Genomic DNA, 21,575 nt, shown 5'->3' with positions numbered 1-21,575 from the left:
CTGGTTTCAATTCCAGGGAACAAGCTACCCCCTGGATCCCTCCCACCCCTTTCCGGATTCCTTTTGTGTGATGGCTCCCTCCATTAAACTGTAAACTCCCTGAGGGCAGGGACTCTTTCTTTTTGTATCCCTAGGGCTCAGCCCTGTGCCTGGCACATAATAGACAACTAATTAGTGGCTATTGGATTGGATTGGCTTATTGTGCTCTCCCACCAGAAGGTGAAGAGGAGAAAAAAGTCAACTCTTCCTGTATTAAATCAAATGAGATAATACATAAAACACTTTATAAATCTTAAAGTGCCATATAAACCTAAGCTACTATCAGCTCTTATAATGATAATTTGAGCACAGAGAGGAGGGTGAAGATAGGGTTGGTGCAAACTGAGACTCTGCTGCACTCTGGGTACCCCCCCCCATCTCCCCAATCCCTGTTGATGTTGTCAGGTGCTGCCATCCAGGTCACTTCTGCACCTTTCTCTGTGACTCCTCTCCATCCTATTTTCCCAACAATGGGACTCCAGTGTGGTAACCTGCTGCCACCCTACCTTTCCAGTCTTATTATTATCTATGATTTCCCCTTGACATGCTCAGCGCTATAGTCAAAACAGATATGCACTACACTGTCTCACATTCTATTTTAGTTCCTGTTGTTCCCTATGGAATAACTTCCTTCATCTTTTCCTTCCTGGTCACCACCACTGGTCATCATCTTTATCTCCCTCCAACTGGAACCTTGAGCTCTGCCCCTGGTTCCCCCAGCTGCCACGGGGCAGCTTTTCTGTGTGTGTGCCACTAGGAAGGGGGTGTGTGCCTCCTCTTGCTTTCCAACACCTCCTATGCCTTATTTTCCTCCATTAAAATGGAAGCCCCTCAAGGGCAAGAACTGTCTGACTTGTTTGCTTAGCACAGTGCCTGGCATACAATAAGAGCTTAATAAATGTTCCCATTCCCTATCTCCTCCCTCCCCCTTCTCTGGTTCTGTCTCTGTGTTTCTATCTCTGTCTCTCCAATTCCTAACCAACCTTCAAAGCTCCAATGAAATATCATCTCTCCTATGAAACCTTGCTACTTCCCTGGTCAATAACAACCTTCTTCCCTGGACTTCTCATAGCACTTTGCTTTGTAATAATAGCAGCACCACTTATACGGCGCCTACTCTGTGCCAGGCAGGGTGCTAAGCACTTTACAATTAAAATCTCATCTGAACCTCACAGCTGCCCTGGGAGGTGGTATGCTCTTCTCTTCTTAAAAATTTTATCTTAAACTTAGGAAACCTCCTATGACACTTGTCTACCATTTGCCTTACAGTTCTCCACTATTAGAGCTTACTGCCCTATTAGATGGCAATCTCCATCGGGACGGGGATGATGTTTTAGCTACACTTTCTAACCCTCTCCTCAATCCCTACCACAGATCTCCATACATAGCAGGCATTCAGTGGTTGTTGTCCTTCGTTCTTGAAGAAGACCAAAATGACATCACTACACTGGGGCCAAGGTACAGTGTGTCCAACTGCGGCTGATCAGACTAATATGAGCTCAGAAGGCTCTACCACAAGTCCAACACAAATAGTCCATATAGATATTTGGAGTGAAGGTGTCTCTAAATATGTATAGCTCACTTTTCTTTTAAGCTACTGCAATTCTGCTTTGCTCATAGAGCACAGCGCCTTCTTTGATGTGGGTGTGCCATGTGGGGCAGTGAATGTTGAACGAACACAGTTCTGTTTTATAAAGGGGGCATCACCGATATAGTGGATAGTTTGCTGACCCTTGAGTCAAGAACATCTAAGTTTAAATCCTGCCTTTAACATTCATTCACATGTGATTACGGACAAGTCACCTAACTTATTGTGAGCCTCAGTTTCCCTAGATGTAGAATGAGAATAATAATAATGCCTTCCCAACAGGGCTGTTATAAGGTGCAGACAAGATGATGGGTTTTAAGTGTTTTGCAACCTTTAAATGTTATGGAAACATCAGATTTTAATGATACAAAGAAACAGTATGGCCTGGTTAAAGACTTGGCCTCAGTAATAGGCATAGTTCATTTCAAGTCATTCCTAGGACTGTGTTACTCTGGCCAAGTCACTTAACTTCCCAATACCCCAGGCAGCTCTCAAAGCCTACATGTTGCAGACAAGTGGCCATATTGTGTTGAGAGAGAGAATTCCCTCACTTGGGAGTGCCCTATATTAATGAAATCACAAGTCCAGGCCTTATACCTCTCTTTTAAATAGCCGTTATACTTACAAATCTCTCTAGTCACTGAATAATTGAGCTTTTGCATCTAGCAAAGTCTTTGGATTTTTCTAAGGAAGAATGTGGAAGGGGAGAGGCCAAAGGGGGAGTTAGATCATGTCTTAATAAGTAGCAGAGGTGTTGATGCTTCTGACTGTCTGGTAGAGAGGGTCCCCTCCATCCCTCATCAATCAATAGCCCTGGGAAAAAGAAATTAGCAATAGTCAGAGAAAACAGTCACTCGGCAAGGGCTTTCTGCCTTTGTTTTCCCTTAGTGAGAGGTCTGAGCCTTTAGGAAGCTCTCCTACTGGTGGAATTTAAAATCAGTCTTCTTTAATGCCCCATGTTTCAGTGAAAGCCCAAAGTAGGTCAGTCAAAACAACCTGAGGGCTGAAAAGGAAGGGGCTTTCATTGAGGAGGAGGATAAAGAAGGAGAACAGGGAACTTGGGAAAAGGAGATAGAATCATTCCCTAAAGGCAGAGGCTCTCTTTTCTCTGCCCCTCCCTATCGGAAATGAGAGAGGGTAAGCAGCATAAGGAGGCACCCGGTAAAGGGAACAAAGACCACAGAATCATGACTTATTGCTAGAATGGACCTTAGAGGCCATTTTACAAATGAAGAAACTGAGGCACAGAGGTTAACTGACTTGCCCAAGGCCAAACAGGTAATAAATATCTGGTCAGGATTCAAACTCAGGTCTTCCTAACTCCACGTCCACCACTCTATCTACTGTACTACTTGGCCGTCTTTAGGTAGCTCTTGTAGCACAGTGCTAGGCACAGAGGAGCTCACATACACTTATTGACTAAGATAAGAATTATAGGATCATAGATTTAGGACCAATAGTGATGTAAGTAAGTCAGCTAGCCTAAATGCCTCATACTGTAGATTCATCTCACTTTGCCTTATATCATGGGGCCTCCCATGGCTTGTTAGGGGTTAGTTCCTTGGATATCATGTGTTAGAATGATTCAAGAAACACAACCCTTTGCTTCAGAAAACAAAACAAAACAAAACAAAACGTGAATGTATACCATCCTCTTTGGTAATGTACTTGACATATTACTTAGGAGGCAAGGAATGTTACAATGCTCTTTGTTTCATGGCAGGTGACTTGTTCCCAGGGATGACCTTGTCCACACACCAAACACTCCCCACTTGCCACAAGCTGTGCCCAGAGGCTTTTGTCTGGGTCAAATGTCCTGCTGCTCCTGAGATAAGGTCATTCACTGCTAAGCCAATCACTAATCATATTTCACCTTGGATAGTCTATTTTGTAAAATGCACCAATTGGTGTCTCAGAAATGAAAGCTGTCAGGAACAGATTGACAGGAAGAGTTTACGGGAAACTCTATGGGGAAACTCGATAACAGAAACATAAATAAAGCATAGCAGTAAAATGATACTAGGAAAGGTAACCCTGGAGAGAAACGTTAATGCATTTTTGTTCTCTTCGCTCTAATCCTATCCATCAGACAAGTAATGGCATTCCACACTCTCTGGCAAGTTCAAACATTGCCACTCCGAGGCAAAAGAGTCATTTAGATGGAAAAACGTAGTGGGGTGAAGCAACTCACTGCACTATCTTGATCCCCTAATTCCGGGTCTTGGAAATAAGCCCTTCCTAAGTCCAAACATACACTAGCCAAATTTTCAGGAAATGCTTGCTTAAGCCAAGGCATGAAGGACAGCTATTTCATCAGCAGCTTAGTAGGTGAGTTATCTGAAGAAAATAAACATAACCAGACTTCCGTGAGGCTGTGGAAAAAAATAGGTTCCTCAATCTCTCTCCATTCCCCTGTGCCTGCACCATTTATCTGTCACGCTTTTGAAAGCACTTTCACACAGGTATCAAATGAAAAATTATCCACCAACACAGATAAAACTCTGAAAGCACATGGCTCCTTGCTTCATGGGATGGGATAGAGAGAAGATTGACAGAACTCTTTACCTCAAACAACCAAGCTAGTGTAAGTGGGAATGCAGGACGCTATCTTTTTGGATGGGGAAGTACTTAATGTGCCTTGCCGATGCTATTGCTGGGAGCTGAGGCTGAGTCCTACTTGGCACTCAATGGTCGATTTCTCCAGGGAGAGATTTTTCTCCTGTGACATCCACAAATGCACAAAGTTTTTATGATTTTTGTCAGCTTCCTGGTGTAGCAACTCCTCCCCAAAGCAGATGGCAACCCATGCCACTAGGAAAATCAAAAAGGTCATGAACAGCAAGGAACCTCAGAGGCTATTTAGTACCACCCCCCCCATTTTACAGGTGAGGAAACTGAGTCTGAGCAAGGTTAAGTGACTTGTCTAACGTCACCTTGGTAGTAAGCACCAGTATTAGAACCCGGTAACTCTGATTCCAGAGACAGTGATCTTTCTACTGCACTGAGTCTGAGGGACATAGATGTTAAATGACTTGGCCAGGGTCACAGAATCAATTGTTTCACAGGTTTTGAATCAAAGAATGATGGATTCTGAGACCAGCTCTCTATCTTTCCGCCATGATGCCTCGCCATAGGAGTAGAAAGCTCTACCTTTCTGCCATGATGCCTCACCATAATAGTAGATAGCTCTATCTATAGCTAACATTTACATATCACTTTATACATGTGATCTCATTTGATATTCCCAACAACCTGGTGGGTATGTTCTCTTATTATTCCCATTTTAAAGATGAAGAAATCTGGGCAAAGAGGGCTCGTGTCTGTTGCCCGGGGTCACACAGCTAGAAGTGTCTGATGCAGGATATGTATCCAGGTCTTCCTCACTACAAATCCAGAACTTAGTCCAGCATACTAGCCATCTGCACACTTCCCTACCCACCGAGTACCCATTAATCTGTTACACAGAATGCTTAATGCTAAGGTATCAAAGACGTAACTAGAATATGTGGCTCCGAAGATTTTAAGGGCTTCTTTGGGGAACTCTGAATGTTAAGGAAATGCAAAAAGTGCCTCGGTTCCCTGGAATTTAGAAAGGCTGCCCTCCAGAAATCCACAGACTCCAAGCTGAGGTCCCTAATAGAATATTATTTTGTGGACAGAAATGTTATCTTTGGGGGATTTGGCAGTCGGTAGCAATATGGTAAAATCTTATTGCACTGACAATAAAAATAACATGAAAATGTCAATAACCCCAGGGTAGAATGTCTCCTCTAGCAAAGAAACTGCACTAAATGCTAGTTACACATGGAAATAAACATCCTGGGTTCCTGTCTCATGTCCACGGGCAATATTGCAAAAGTCAGCATCATGAATACTAACCTCAGGGTAACACAACAACCCAGTATTAATGAGGCTTCCGTCATTTTTACTGTAATTCCAAAGTATCCTTAATACAGGATTTAGTGCTAGTGTTCTAAGGTAAAGGTTTCTCTGTTACCTAATAACAAATGCCCATATAAAACACCTTGGATGGCAGGCACACTGTACACAGGGAAGCTGGTCAGTCTTGGGTTCTTGCTCAAGAATAAGGCCACTGTAAATAACTAACATGGCGCAGGATCCGCTTAGAGCTGAGTCCCATAGATTTCACCTTTGTAACATCTCTCGCATATGTGCCCTTCTCTCCTCTGACCCTGCCCCCACCCGGGTTCAGGCCCTTATCATCTCACACCTGGACTGTTGTAATAGCCTGTGGGCGAGTCGGCCTCTCTCCTCATTATAATCCTTCAATCAGCTGTCACAGTGATCTTCCTCAAGCGGAGACCAAGTCATCCCCCCACCGCCAAACAATCAACTCCTTGGCTCCCTATCACCACCAGCATCAAATCCTCTGGTTAGTGTTCAAAGTCCTTCATTACTTTCCCCTCCCTCTCCCCCACACCTTTCCAATCTTCTTAAATCTTACTTACCCCTATCTCCTACTTCGCAATTCAGCAACACAGAGCTCCTTACTGTTTCTCACACAAACACTCTATCTCCCGACTTTGGGTATGTTTACTGGCTATCCCCCATGTCTGTGAGTCTCTCTTTCCTCATCTCCTCCCTGGCTTCCTTTACCTTCTTCACCTGACATCCCACTTTCTAATGGAAGCCTTTTCTAATCCTCCTTAATTTTAGTCCATTTAGTCAGCTAGGTGGCTTTGGTGAATAGAGTACTGGGCCTGGAGTCAGGAAAACCTGTGTTCAAATCTGGCCTCAGACACTTAAAGACTGTGTGACCCTAACCTCAGTTTCCCCAACTAAATGGAGATAATAATAGCACCTACCTGCCAGGATTGTTGTGGGGATCAAATGAGATATATTTGCAAAGCACTGAGCATAGTGCCTGGCATACAGTAGGTGCTTAATACATGCTAATCAATCGACACTAATCCTACTGGCATTAACTCCAACTGACATTAACTCCAAGAACATTAACTCCTACTGTTTATGAATCTTGTGCTCTAGCCAAATTTCTTTATCCATTATCCTAAATACACAATGTTGCATGCTGTCATACCTCTCCATGTACCATTGCTTGTTGCTTGGATTATTGACTCCTTTCCTTTTTATCCATCTTTCAAAGATCAACCCTTTCTTCATACCTTCCAAAATCACTCTAGTTATAACTTAAGCTACTTCTCAAAACTAATTCCTAAAGCATTACTTGCTCCAGCACCTGCCGCACGCCACCTCATGTGGTAGTTATTTGTGTGCTTGTGTCCGCAAGTAAATAGGAAGCTCTCCAAGGCCATATTTCTGCATCCTATATTCTGAAATGTCCGTTGTGCCAAGCCCAGCACCTTACCCAGAGAAGCCTTGGGTAAGTACTTGGTGAATGAATGAATAAGCATTACTCACTTTCACTCACTCAATCTCAGAGTGTTAGAGCTGGACGGGACCTCAAGAGGCAACCCTCTCATTTTAGAGTTAAAGAAACTGAGACTCAGAGAGGAAAGATGACTTGCTTTCCGTCACAGAGTTGGCTGATGCTCAAATCCAGGTCATGTGACTTCAAGTCTAGTGTTCTGTCCAGCATACTATTGCTGTCTCCCTTAATGGGACTGGTTTTATTTTCCCTATCACTCTTCTTGGTGTTTCAATATCCAAAGGAACTATTTCTCTTTGCCATCTTAAGGCGCACCAACTGTTCCTTCCATTCTGGCTTCTGAAAAGTACAGGACTATTGTAGGTCACTAGGAGGGATAACACTAGCAGAGAAAGTTTAATTGTATTGATAATATTATCTGTAATTATAAAGCTAAGTCATTTTTCATAGCCCTCTAAACTACAAACAAATCTTTGGTTCTCAGTAAAGTGGCAGAATAAAGAAAAAGAACCATTCAAAACAACAACAACTAGGGGAATCTGGGCATTTAATAATAATAACATTAACAACAATAACAATGATAAACATAGTTAACATTTGCATAGTGTTTTAAGCTTGCAAAGTGCTTTAAATATGTTAGCTCATATGATCCCCATAAAATCCCTGAGAAGGAGGTGCTATTATTATCCCCATTTTACAGATGAAGAAACTGAGGCACAGAGGGGTTAATTATATATATATATTACATATGTTATATTATATGTTATAATATTATATATAACTATATTATAGCCAGTAAGTGTCAAAGGAAGGATTTGAATTCAGGTCTTCTTCAATCCAAGTCTAGTACATAAATTGAGAACAATTACATGAAAGACCATGAAGGTATTAGCAGTCACTAGTGGTTATCTATACAGAAAATGTCTCTCAGCTTAGATATTCCCTTTTTCACATCCTCTACTCCCGCCCACACAGCTTCAACTCGGAAAGATGCTATAAGATTAATGGGCTTAGGAAATAATGAAATCAGGGGATATAAGAGGTCATTTAGAATCTTGGACACTTTAAGGGAAGAATGAAAAGAACAAAAATAGTGGGAAGTGTCTTGCCTAGGGTTTCCTGTTGCTACCCTTGAGTGAACAGAGACAGATGGAAGAGAAAAGAAAAATTTTTGACATATTTTTCTTTATGATATTTTGAGAGCTTTAAAACATCTTAGAAAATATCAGTAAAAGTTATTTTAAAACAGAAAATATGGCACTACTTACCCATTCTGTATAGCAGCTGTGGGGTCATAGGTCAATGCCATGCCAGGCTGGATATAGTTGGGAAGAAGAGAAAACAGATTTCAAAAAATCTTATTATCATGCCCAAATCATCAACCTCCCCTTCTCTCTCCTTCCTCTGATTTAAGATAATTTTCCTTCTATGATTAATTCCTCATCAGGGCTTTTAGGTCAGAATTTTTGCTCACACACCCTCGTAGCCTCCACCCCTAATGAGATTATGGGAAGTTTATCACATCTATGTTGACATGCCAAGAGAGAGATGTAGCTTCAATGATGTTCTTTTCTGCTTCATAAACCAGCCCCTGTTTGATCTGGTGTTCTCATCCCTTCTTATTCCTGTTAAGAAGGCCTAGCCCATGTTTATCACTTTCAAAAATGCAATCCCGAATCTGTATACTAGGAGAAAACTTTTAAAATCTATTCAACACACATTGAACCATTTATGAAGAAAAAGTGCCAAGAAAATGATTATTTTAAAGGGATTGGAGAGTCCTAGGAAAAGATAATATGACAGGCTATTCCCCACTAGGATCCTGCTTCCACTCTTAGTGGCTGGAGGGGAAGGTCTTTTGCACTTGAGATAATAATAATAACAACAACAGCAATGACGATGATGGTGATGATGGTGATGATGATGATGGTAATGGTGATGATGATTCGAGGACTTTAGTCTAATCAGCATGACAAAACCTGAGCTCTGCTTCTAAGGTCAGGGTAACCACACAGAGAGTCACAAGGCATAGACTTAACAAAGGTCCTGAATTAACGTTGCACCCTCAGAGATATAGGTCCCAGATTTAGAGTCGGCAGGGATATCAAAGGACATCAAATCCAACCTTCTCTTTGACAGAAGAGGAAACCGAGACCCAGAGAAGATAAGAATTATTACAGTCGTGGATTTAGAGCCAAGACAGACCTCCCAGCCATCCAATCCAACTCTGCCATTTTTCAGACGACTGAACAGCCCAGAAAGGTTAAGTGACTATTAGGATAAAAGATTTACTGTTTAAAGAGACTTCAGAGATCCTTTTCTTCAACCCCCTCATTTTGTACATGAGGAAATGACTACTTGGCTCAAAAACTTTGAGTTAGAAGGACCTCAGATTTTACAGATGAGGAAACTGAGAACTAGAGAGGTGAGGTAAGTATCTAGTGGGCTCTTAGGTCTAGAGATAGAAGGAGTCTCCCAGACGATCTGCTCCAACACTCTCATTTTGAACATGAGGAAATGGAGGTTTGAAGATGTTTAATTACTATCTGGATCACAGATGGAGTGAGAAGGGTCCCTTCACTTTACATATGAGGAAGCAGAGGCCTAGAGAGATTGACTATTAGGGTCCTAGACCTCAGAGCTCATCGAGTAAAACTTTCTTATTTTACCTAAGAGGAAACTGAGATCCAGATGAGCTAAGTGACTATTAAGTGAAATGGGACCTCAGAGGTCATCTAGCTAAACTTCTTTGTTTTATAAATGAGGAAACTGAGTCTCAGCCAGGTTAAGACTCGAACAAGGTTACAGAGCTAACAAGGGGCAAAGCTGGGGTATGACCCAAGTCTCTAGAATCCATACCTAGCTTTCTTTCCACTGTACTATTCAGGTTCCCAGTAAGTGCCTCTGCCAGGGCAGGGTTGTTTTGGGGAGACTGTCCTGCTCCCTGCCAGTGCAGCCCACTTGTATGAATTAAAAATGAACATTACAACTTTTTTTATAACTGTCTAAATTTTCTTTAGGTTTAGAGTTGGCACACATGTTGCTATTCCTATTTTTCATTTATTTATTTATTTAATTCTTATTGAATTTGAAATGCTTTTCTAAGGAAATGGAGTTTTATTTTGTTTTGTTTGGAGGAACTTCTGAGGTCTACTCTTTTTCTCCCAGAAGACAAATGGAAAAATTAAAAACTGGCAAAAAAAATAGCCTTGTTGTTTGTTTGTTTTTCAGCATGACTAAGGGTAGTCTTCCTGGTGGGTTTGGTGGGCTCTGTGCATTGATAAAATGAAAATTGTCTGGCTCCAAAGCACGTGGCCCAAAGCCAGTGCAGCTTATAACATGATTCACATACTGTAGGTGGGCCCACTCTAAATGGGGTACAGAGTTGAGGGTTTCCCTTTAATATCTTCTTTGACTCCACCTTATAATTATCAGGATCACAGATTTAGAGTTGGAAGGGGCCTTTGAGGCCACTGAATCTAAACCATTCACTTTACAAATGAGGAAACTTAGACTGAAAGGGGTAGCAGCTGAATGGAAGGTGGACTGGAGTAGAGAGAGAATGGATATTAGGAGACCAATCAGGGGGCATATACAAAAGTGGCAGTTGTATGAGTGAAGAGAAAATTATGAAGATTAAATAAAAGGCTAGATTTGAAAACACATTGGCTACTTGGGGTGAGCATCAGTAAAGAGTTGAAGATGACCCTGAGCTTGCAAGCCTTGGTATCTGAGAGGATCGTGATGCCTTCCTCAGTAACAAGAATGTTGGGCAACTGAGAAGTTTGGGGGGAAACAAAATGAGTCCTATTCTGAACTATTTTGAGTTTGAAATATCTATGGAATATCCGATTCAAGATGTCCAAAAGGCAGTGAGAGATGCAAGACTAGATGTCAGGAGAATGCCTAGGGCTGGACGTATACACCTGAGAATCATCTGCATTGAGATGATAATTGAACCCATTGGAACTCAGAAGATAACCAAGAGCAAAAAGAGGAGGGGGCCCTAGATAGAGTCTTGAGGGATACCCAAAGTTAGGGGCCTGCCCTGGATGAAGATCCAGCAAAGGAGACTGCGAAGGAAGGCAGGTCGGAAGAGAACTGAATGAGCAGTCCTATGGAAACCTGTACTGATGATAGTGTCTAGAGAAGAGGGTGATCAACAATGTCAAAAGCTTCAGAGAGGTCAAGAAGAAGGACTGAGAGAAGGCCATTGCATTTTACCATTGAGAGATCATTGGTAACTTCGGAGAAAGCAGTTTCAGTTTAATAATGAAATCTGATGCTAGGTTTGGAAAAGCTCCTGTGAGATAGCAAATCAATTAGTGAGGTACAAAAGGATTGCCAAGGCATCTAGATGGACTAATGGATACAACACTGGCCCTAGAGTCAGGAAGACTTGAGTTGAAATTCAGCCTCAGACACTTACTAGCTGCATGACCCTGGGCAAGTCACTTAACTTTGTTTGCCTCAGTTTCCTCATCTATAAAATGAGATGAAGAAGGAAATGGCAAACCACCCCAGTATCTTTACCAAGAAAACTCCAAATGGGGTCACAAAGAGTCAGACATGGCTGAATAACAGCAAAAGGATTGCCCAGCTGCAATGAGGGGCCAGGTCAGAGAGGATGTAAGATAAATTTGTAGTGGGTTGAGTCAGCATAATTTCATGGTTTTCTCTTGCTCAAATCAGCACCACATTAATAGGAATGAAATTACCAAATAGGGGGAGTAACCTAAGGTTTTGGTAAGGAATGATGGTTGACAAGGATTCCAGAGTAGAAAATGGCATAGCATTGAAATGGTATACCAAGGTGTCAAGGTAGAGAAGGCAGGAATGTGCAGTCATTGAACGGGTGACAGCCAGTAAAACTACTGAGGGTGGGGAGGGAAGGGAGGTCAAGGTGGGGATGAAAAATTGGCTTAGGGGTCATAACACTAAGGGAAAGATGGAATTATAAAAGATTATCATGGGATAAAGGAATGTTGGAGGTTCAGAGGGAGGGTAGAATGAGGGTTATTGTTCTCCTTTTTATACCAAGATCTTAGAATTTACTCTGCCTTCCTTTGGCCCTGTGGATTGTCACAGAGACCAGAAATATTCTTCAGGGCTACAAAGTCTATATTATATTCCAGTGTGTCATCATAATATTCTTCCATTCTATGTTATCATCACAACTATTCCCCTTTCTCCATTTTCACAGCTAACATTTCTGCAGCATTCTAACATTGGGGAAGCCCTTTATGTACACAATTTCACTTGAGCCTCACAAAATCCTTGTCAGGGAAGTGCCATCCCCATTTTACAGAGAAGAAAACTGGGGCTTAGGGGAGTTAATTAACATGCTCAGGTGAGTAAGGAACCAAATCACAAAGGCAGAAAACTGCACGAAAGATTTAAGGAATAGGGAGGACATTGATTTGGCCAGAAGAGAAGGTTTGTGTAGGGGAATGATGAGTTGATCAGATTGGAAAGTAGGACAGGAACCACTATGGAAAGCCTTCGATGCCAGGCTGAGGGGTCTAGATTTCATCTGGTAGATCAGGTGGAGGCCTTATAGACTTTCAAGCTGGGTTTAAAGCAGTGTTTTAGGAAGATTATTTGGTAGCTGTGTGTGTGAAGAATTGTGGGAGTGATATTAGGGAGGGAGAAAAACCAGGGAGGAGATGGCAGCAGTTCCTGAAATGCCCTGTAGTGTTGAGGGCCTGTACATGGATAGTGGCAGAGGAAATAGAAACAGAAGAATAAATGTGAGGGAGATCACAAAGGGAAGACAGGACCTGTTGCTTGGCTGACAGGATGTAGAGTAGGGTAGAAAAGGGAAGTCAAAAGACATCTCAGTTTTTCAGCCAGGGAGATTGTAAGAACAATGTTCACACCTTGCTAGAAACAGGGCAGTGAGGAGAAGGAGCTGATCTGAGGGAGAGATGATGAGCTTACATTCCAACATGGTAAGTGGAGGGTGTCAAGGAGACATCAGAAAGGAGACATCTAGTAGTCAGTGAGAGATGAGAGATGGAGCTCAGGGCTAGAGATGTCAATTTAGGACTCATTCGTGAAAGGGTAATGGTGAAAACCATAAGAATAAATAAGATTTCTGCTTGAGAGAGTCTAAAGAGAAAAAAAACCTAAAAGTTTAGAGATGGGATTAATTTTGAGGCCCTCCCATGTTTAGGGTACGGGACAAGAAGAAATACAAAGAGCGGAGGAAATGGAGAAGCAGCAGCCAGAGAGATGGAAGGAGAACTGGGAGCACATAATGCCACCAAGATAGATTCCTTCCAAAATGTTCCACCCTCCAAAAGCGATTGGGCCATGTTTTATTCCCTGGATATGGCACTCCATCTCCTATCTTTTGTAGGCATGGAAGGCACTCCACCTTACAGAATCTCTGTCTTCCTTTAAGAGGCAGCCCAGGCGCCACCCTCTACATGCAGCCTTCCTTGATTTCCCCAGCTGCCAAAGCCTTCCCTCTTATACTATCTCATATTTAACTACTCCGAATATGTCCAAGGGTATTTTGTTTTTATTTATTGTGTATATATTTCTATTTGCACTTGTGATCTCCCCTTGAAATAGGACCTCCTTGAGAGTAGCAATGGTTTCATTCTGTGTTTCCATCCTAAGTTCCTAACATGGTGCCGGGCACATAGTACGTACTTAATAAATGGTAATAGTGCTAAGCATTTATAGAGAGCTTTTAAGATTTGCCAAGTCCTTTACAAATATTATCCCATTTTGTCCTCCCCAGAACCCTAGGTGCTCTTATCATTCCTATTTTGCAGAAGAGGAAACTGAGGCAGTCAGAGATTAAGTGACTTGCTCAAGGTCACACAGCTGTCTGAGATTGGATTTGAATTCAGGTCTTCCTGTCTCTACGTCCAGCACTCTTACCCAGAGAGAGAGAGAGAGATGAAGCTATGGTGAGATGAGCAAAATGAAGACAAATTTCACTTCACTATTTTGTCTAAGGAAAGCCTTGCCTCTGAGTACCTGTGTTGATATGAGAAAATAAGACACTGATCATGCGTTAAGTGACATATGTGTCATCAGCTATGTATTGTCAAGGTGGGTAGAGGGCTGGACCTGGAGTCAAGAAGACATGAATTCAAATCCAGCCTCAGACACACCTACTAGCTGTGTGACCCTGGGCAAGTCACTTAACTTAAATGGAGAAATCATAGGTTCCTTAACTATAAAATGGGGATAATAATAGTACCTCTCTCCTACAGTTGTTATGAGGATCAAATGAGGTAATATTTGCAAAATACTTTCCCAACTTTAAAGCATATGTTCTAGTAGTAGTGGTGGTAGTAGTAATAGTATTCTGAGTAATACAGGATGTCCCAAAAGTCTTAGTACAGCTTTGCACTATGACTTCTGGGAAACTCCGTATGTACAAAAACCTTTACAATCAATTAATTAACAAGTATTTTTGAAGTGCATATTATGTTCTAGGGACCATGCTAGCTATACATATACAAAGAACAAAAGCAGTCTCTACTCTCAAGAAGTTTGCATTCTGAGGGAGATAAGTATCTGTATATGTATGTGTATGTATATATACACACATATATACACATACATGTATGTGTATGAATGTGTGTGTGTGAGAGAGAGAGAAAGAGACAGAAAGAAAGAGACAGAGAGAGAGAAGGAGGGAGGGAGGGGGAGAGAGAGAGAGAGAAAGAGAGAGAGAGAGAGAGAGAGAGAGAGAGAGAGAGAGAGAAACTTTATTAACTTTAAAAACAATAAGGAGGGAAGAAAAATGATTGGGGAGAACTCTAACATCAATCCATCAATTTCAATTTAATGTCAAGAGCTAGAGGAAGGACCTCAGGAAATTGAGTGGACTCTCATATTATGGATTTATGTAAATGCATGAGTGGCCCAAAATAGACAGGCAAGGATCAGCTATGTTGTTATTCAGTTATTTTCAGTCATGTCTGACCCTTAGTGACCCAATATGGGATTTTCTTTGCAAAGATATTGGAGTGATTTGCCATTTCCTTCTCCAGTTCATTTTACAGATGAGGAAACTGAGGCAAACAGAGTTAAGTGACCTGCCCATGGTCACACAGTTAGTGTTTGAGGCCAGATTTGAACTCATAGAGATGAGTCTTCCTGGTTTCAGGTTCAGTGCTCTATCCACTGTGCCACCCAACTGCCCATGATCAGCTATGAGCTGCATCTTTGAAGGATGTACCCACATTAATGATGCTAGCTCACAGTGGATCACAGGATCCTAGATGGAGAGCTTGAAGGGACCTTAAAGTTCTTCTAATCCAAGCCTCTCATTTTATAGATGAAGAAACTGAGGCCCAGGGAAGTTAAGCCACTTGTCCAACATCCCACAGGCAGTGAGTTTCAGAGGCAAGAAGGTCTAAGTATTTGCATGTCACTTAAGAAGGCTCACTCTTGCACCACAAGCCAAGTTCAGCAACTTATTCAAAGTCACATGATAATAATTCTAAATGTTTTCGTTAAATAGCCAACGTTGATGGTGACCGAGTAGGTGGCCAGTTCTGGGACAAAGCAAGTATGTGCTAGATAGTGTAATTTTTGACACTGCTTTACATGATGAGATGTTCTGCAACTGCTGGGCTTGGCTTCATGTATAGTATGGCTTTGATTTAAATCTTAATATAATCTTAATGCAGATTTTGTCTGCAATTTCCTTTTGTTTCTTCTTGGGAAAGTATAGAGGAAACAGATTTTCGTATCCTATTTATCCCTCTCTACCTTGAGCTGGTGCCATGAAATCACTGCTATGTAATTACCAAGCATTACAGTCTGTTTACAAACTCCAGAGTCTCAAAAAGAGGAAAATCATTTGGAACGAAGTGAAACTGTCACAGTGCACATGCAGAAAAGTGATTTTTAATCCTCTTTCCTCGAATGAGTACTAGGCACATTGTTTTCCATAAGTTCAACTTCACTTTTCTAAGTATAGAGGATATTGCAGTTGATTTTAAAATGAGGTGAAAGTGTGTGTGTGTGTGTGTGTGTGTGTGTGTGTTGCCTTTTCTTAACTAGTAGATGGATGAGAGGTGACAAAGGTTTAGGCTTCAGCTGTCAAGGCATCAAGAAATGATGGAGGAAAGAAAGGATCACTATATTCTCTGCTGCTTAGAAAGGCAGCTCTCCCAGTATTACAGAATGGCACAATTTCAGGCTTTGAAGGGGCCTCAAAGACCATCTAACCCAATCATTCTCCAAAAAAATCCCTTTCACAACCTATTCAAAAAGTCGTCCACCAAGCCATCCTTGGCCGGAAGAGCAGAGGATCACAGAGACAGCGCTAGAAGGCACCTAAGAGACCATTGAGGCCAAATCCTTCCTCTTACAGAGCAGGAAAATGAGGCACAGAAAAGTTGAGTGATTTGTTCCAAGCCACATTGTAAATCGTTGCCTGAGGTGGTATTGGAACTCAGGTCTTCCTGACCCCTAGTCCAGTACTCTATACATGCCATTAGTGAGAAGTCTCCCATTCTATTTTTGAATAGCTTCCATTGTTGCTGTGGGGTCAAGCCAACAAGTATTTATTAAGTACCTATTAAGTGTTAGACGCTGAGCTATGTGCTGGTGAATACAAATGATTGTTCTCAGTTTACATTTGAAATACCAATTTTTAAACTTATTACTTTTAAACAGAATCTCAGAATTTCTCAGTGGCCACCTAGGCCAACACTACCAGAAAGTCATCCCCACTCAAACATCTCTGACAAATAAGTAAAATCTCTGCTTGATAGCTCCAGGGAAGGGGAACTCACTACCCATTCTGCCACCCCAGTGGAATCACTAAGCACATTTCACTTTGGAATAGCTCTCATTTTGAGTTTTAGTGTCAAGCCTACATTTGTCTCTTTGTAATTTGCACCCATTTCTGGCATTGTTGCCCTAATGAGACAATCAAAAGAAGTCTAATCTTTCTTCCACAAGAAAGCCCATTAAATACTTCTAGATGGCTGTCATGCCTGCCGTGTTGTGACCTTCCTGCCCTCCCTACCACCACTGCCACCATGCCCCATGCCCCATGCTAGATCTCCAGGTTAACTATTCCTAATTCTTGAAATCAGTTGGTATGGGCTATCCATGCTGCACCATTCTAGGGGTTACCTCTGACATTTTTCCAGACCACCAGGAGCCTTGGAGGCAACCAAAGCTTGTCCTTCTCATTGAGAGAAAACCTCTGTTGAGGAAGCCCTATATAAGCCAATGCATTTCCTAGCTTTGTTCAGCCAATGGACAGGTGGACCTTGGCCTCAGTCTATTCATTTCACTCATTAATGGGAATAGGAGCGGTGACAGTCAAGTCAGATGGAAAGTATTTCATTCTGCAGTTGTTGGGTGAGTATTGACATAAAACATCTGGCTTTTGAAGCCATAATAACAAAATGGAAAAATAATTTGGGAAAATTATCTGACTCAATACAAATACAAGACTTCATCCCTGGATAAATATGATTTGGGGTTTACGTATTGGCCTATTATATGTGTGTTTATGTGTGTATAAAACATATAGGTATGTATTGTGTACAAAACACATGCATACTATATATGTTTGTATGAAACATACATATCTATAAAACATATGCTTCATATATGTTCATATAACATATATACGTGTTTATGTAATACATACACATTTATATATATATTATATATACATGGATATGGATATGTTGGTATTAATAGCTTTGATTATTATGTACATATATTCAACCCTATTGATTCAAAGCTATATAATACTATATATTAATGTACACATTTGAAAAAGCTAGGTGGCAGAGTGTATAGAGCATTTGACCTGGAGACAGAAAGACCCGAGTTCAAATTCAACCTCAGATGCTTACTAAATGGGTGATTTTCAGTGAGTCACCTAACCTCTGTCTACCTCAGTTTCTTCATTTGTAAAGTGGGGATAATAATAGCACCTTCCTCCCAGGGTTGTTGTGAGGATCAAATGAGAAAATATCTGTAGGAGTGGAGCAAAGATGTCAGAGTACAGGCTGGGACCCAGCCAAACTCTCCCCCAAATTCCCCTCTAAACAATTTAAAAAATAGCATCTCAAATCAAATTTTGGAAAGGCAGAGCCAACAGAAGGAGAGATGGAAACATTTATCCAGCCTCAGAGAGTTTAGGAGGTCTGCAGGAGAGGTCTGGGACACCAGAGTGTCCCAGGGATGCAGACCTGGAGCATGGCAGGTGGACCAGCAGGTGGGCCTTGGGGGCAGCTGCAACAACAGCAGCGGGTTCAGGGGCTCTCAGCTCAGAGATGGTAAGGGGGTCAGACAAACAGTCAGAGATTACAGGTATTTGTTGGCACTGGGTGCAGCTGATGCTGATTAGAAACTTTATTGTCCATACACAGTTCCAGAGCACTTGTGGTTGGTCATAAGGGAGCAGAGGCCCTGGTCACAGTTTCAGGGTCAAGAGGAGTATTAGTACTTGTGACTGTAGGAGAGCAAGAGCCCTTACTTGGTGATGACTAGACCACAGACCCAGGAGACTAGTGACCACACCTCTCCCAGGATTATACCTCAGAAGCACCAAAAATTTGCAGACCCCCAGAACTAGCTCTGAAAACAATAGCACAAAAAAAAAATTGGTCCCTCCACGCTCAGGAAAGCAGAGCCCAACTTCAACATAAAGTTCAAAGTAAAGAAATAGGCTGAGAAAATGAGCAAACAACAGAAATAGAACCTGACCATAAAAAATTACTATGGTGGCAGGGAAGTCTAAGACATAAACTTAGAAAAAACCAACAATGTGAAAACAGCTACAAGCAAAGCCTCCAAGAAAAATGCTAATTGGAACCCAAGCTCAACAAGAATTCCTGGAAGAGTTAAAGAAACATATAAGAGTGGTAGAGGAAAGATTGTGAAAAGAAATGAAAGCGTTGCAAGAACATTATGAAAAGAGAATTAACAGCTTAGTTTAAAAAAAGGCACAAAAATGCTAAAGAAAATAAATAAATAATGAATAATGACTCCATGAAACATCAAGAAATACAATAATACAAAGTCAAAAGACTGAAAAAAATAGATGAAAATGTGACATATTTCATTAGAAAAACAACTGTCCTGGAAAATAGATTGAGGAAAGATAATTTAAGATTTATTGGACTACCAGACAGTTCTGATAAAAAAGAGCCTAGACATCACATTTCAAGAAATATCAAGGAAAGCTGCCCCAACATCTTAGATCCTGAGGGTAAAATCTAGATTGAAAAAAAAAATCCACTGATCACCTCTTGAAAGACATCTTCCCCCCCCCCCCCAAAAAAAGCAAATTCCAGAATTCTCAGGTTAAGGAGAAAATATTTCAAACAGCCAGAAAGAAACAATTCAAATATCATGCAGCTACAAAAGATTTAGGAGCTTCCGTGTTAAAGGAGTGGAGGTCTTGAAATATGATAATCTGGAAAGCAAAGGAGCTAGGATTACAACCAAGAATAACATATCCAGCAAAACTGAGCATAATTCTTCAGGGGAAAACATGGATATTTAATGAAATAGAAGATTTCTAAGCATTCCTGATGAAATGACCAGAGCTGAACAGAAAATCTTATATTCAAACAGAAGACTCAAGAGAAGCATAAAAAGGTAAATATGAAAGAGTAATCATAAGGGACTCAGCAAAGTTAAACAGTTTACATTCCTATATGGGAAGATTATACACCTTCCTAACTCCTAAGATCTTTAACATTATTAAGGCAGCCAGAAAGAGTCTGCATAGAGAGAGAGCAAAAGAGTAAGAATGGGGAAAGTTATCTCATAAATTATCACATAAAAGAGGTGCACAAGGAAGAGCTTTTATAATGAAGAGGAAATGAGTGGTGGTGGCAGGCAATGCTTGAACCTCACTCTCACAGAAATTAGTCGAAAGAGGGAAGACCACACACACACACACACACACACACACACACACACACATTGGGTATAGAAATCCAGCTTATCCAAAAGGGAAATGGGAGGGGAAGGGGATGAGAAAAAGGGAAGGGATGATAAAAAGGAAGGCCAGATTAAGGGAGGCAGTGGCTAGAAACAAAATCCTCTTTTAAGAAGGGACAGGAAGAAAAGAAGGTAAAAGAAAAAACAGAAGGAAATGGGATGAAGGAAATACACAGTAATCATGACTATGAATGTGAATGGGATGATCTTACTGATAAAATGGAAGTGTATTGCAGAATGAATTAGAAATTGGAATCCAATAATGGGTTGTGTACAAGACACACACTTAAAACAGAAAGACACACACAGAGTTGAAATAAAGGGTTGGAGAAGAATCTGTTATGTTTCAGGTGAAGTGAAATAAACAAACAAACAGGAGTAGCAATCTTCATCCCAGACAGAGTAAAAGAAAAAATAGACTTAATTAAAAGAGATAATCAGGGAAACCACATTTTGCTAAAAGGTATCATAAATGATGAAGTAATATAAAAAATGAATCAAATTTCACTGATACAGGCCTAATTTCTCGGATATTTTGAGAACTGAATCAAATTTATAAAAATAAGAGCCATTCCCCAATTGTCAAGAATTACAGTGCTGTGGATAGAGCACCCAGCTTGGAGTCAGGAAGACCTGAGTTCAAATCTGGCCACAACTATTAGCTGTGTGACACTGGGCAAGTCACTTAATCCTATTTGCTTTGGCTTCCTCATTTGTAAAACGAGCTAGAGAAAAAACAAACCACACCAGCATCTTTGCCAAGAAAACCCTAAAGGGGCCACAAAGAGTTCGACACAACTGAAACTACTGAACAACAACAGCAAAAGATATGATTAGGCAGTTTTCAGAAGAAGAAATCAAAGCTATCTATAGTTATATAAAAAAATGCCCCAAATCATTGTTAAGAGAAAGGCAAGATGAAACAGAACTGAGGTACCACCTCATACCTATCAAAAATGACAAATGCATTCCCCAGTTGGTAAATAGTCAAAGAATATGAACAAGCAGTTTTCAGATGAAGTAATCAAGAGTATCTATAGTCATATGAAAAAATGCTTTAAATCACTATTGATTGAAGAAATTAAATCAACTCAGAGGTTCTAACTCACATCTATCAGATTGACTGATATTACAGAAAAGGAAAATAACAAATGTTAGAAAGGATGTGGGAAAATTGAAACACTAATGCACTGTTTGTAGAGTTGTGAACTGGTTCCACAATTCTAGAGAGAAATTTGGAACTGTGTCCAAAAGGCTATAAAACTGTGCATACCCTTTGACCCAGCAATGCCACTACTTGGTCTGTATCTCAAAGAGATAAAAAAAAAGGAAAGGAACCTATTTGCACAGAAATATTTGTGGCAGCTCTTTTTGTGGTGGCAAAGAAATGGAATTTAAGGGGATACCCATCAATTGGGGAATGGCTGAACAAATTGTGGTATACGATTGTGATGGAATACTATTGTGCTATAAGAAATGATGAGCAGGATTCAGAAAAACCTGGAAGGATTTACATAAACTGATGCAAAGCAAAGCAAGCAGAACCAAAACACTATACACAGTAATAGCAATATTCTATGATGATCAACTAACTTCCTTCCTTCCTTCCTTCCTTCCTTCCTT

At 40.9% G+C, this 21,575-nt stretch overlaps 1 protein-coding gene across 7 annotated transcripts in view; it reads right to left on the bottom strand.

The window, feature by feature from the left end:
- Window positions 1–21,575, bottom strand: part of RBMS3 (RNA binding motif single stranded interacting protein 3) — a 1,414,112-nt gene that overhangs the window by 134,040 nt on the left and 1,258,497 nt on the right. For all 7 annotated transcript variants that reach the window (XM_027871985.1, XM_027871990.1, XM_027871986.1 and 4 more), the window contains one exon: window positions 8,264–8,310. In XM_027871985.1, the coding sequence (XP_027727786.1) occupies window positions 8,264–8,310 (47 nt within the window). The remainder of the gene's footprint in view (window positions 1–8,263; window positions 8,311–21,575) is intronic.

Source organism: Vombatus ursinus, unplaced genomic scaffold (genome assembly GCF_900497805.2).
Source record: "Vombatus ursinus unplaced genomic scaffold, bare-nosed wombat genome assembly UNPS02014799.1, whole genome shotgun sequence".
NCBI classification, from domain to species: Eukaryota; Metazoa; Chordata; class Mammalia; order Diprotodontia; family Vombatidae; genus Vombatus; species Vombatus ursinus.
This window is presented reverse-complemented; position numbering and strand designations above follow the sequence as displayed.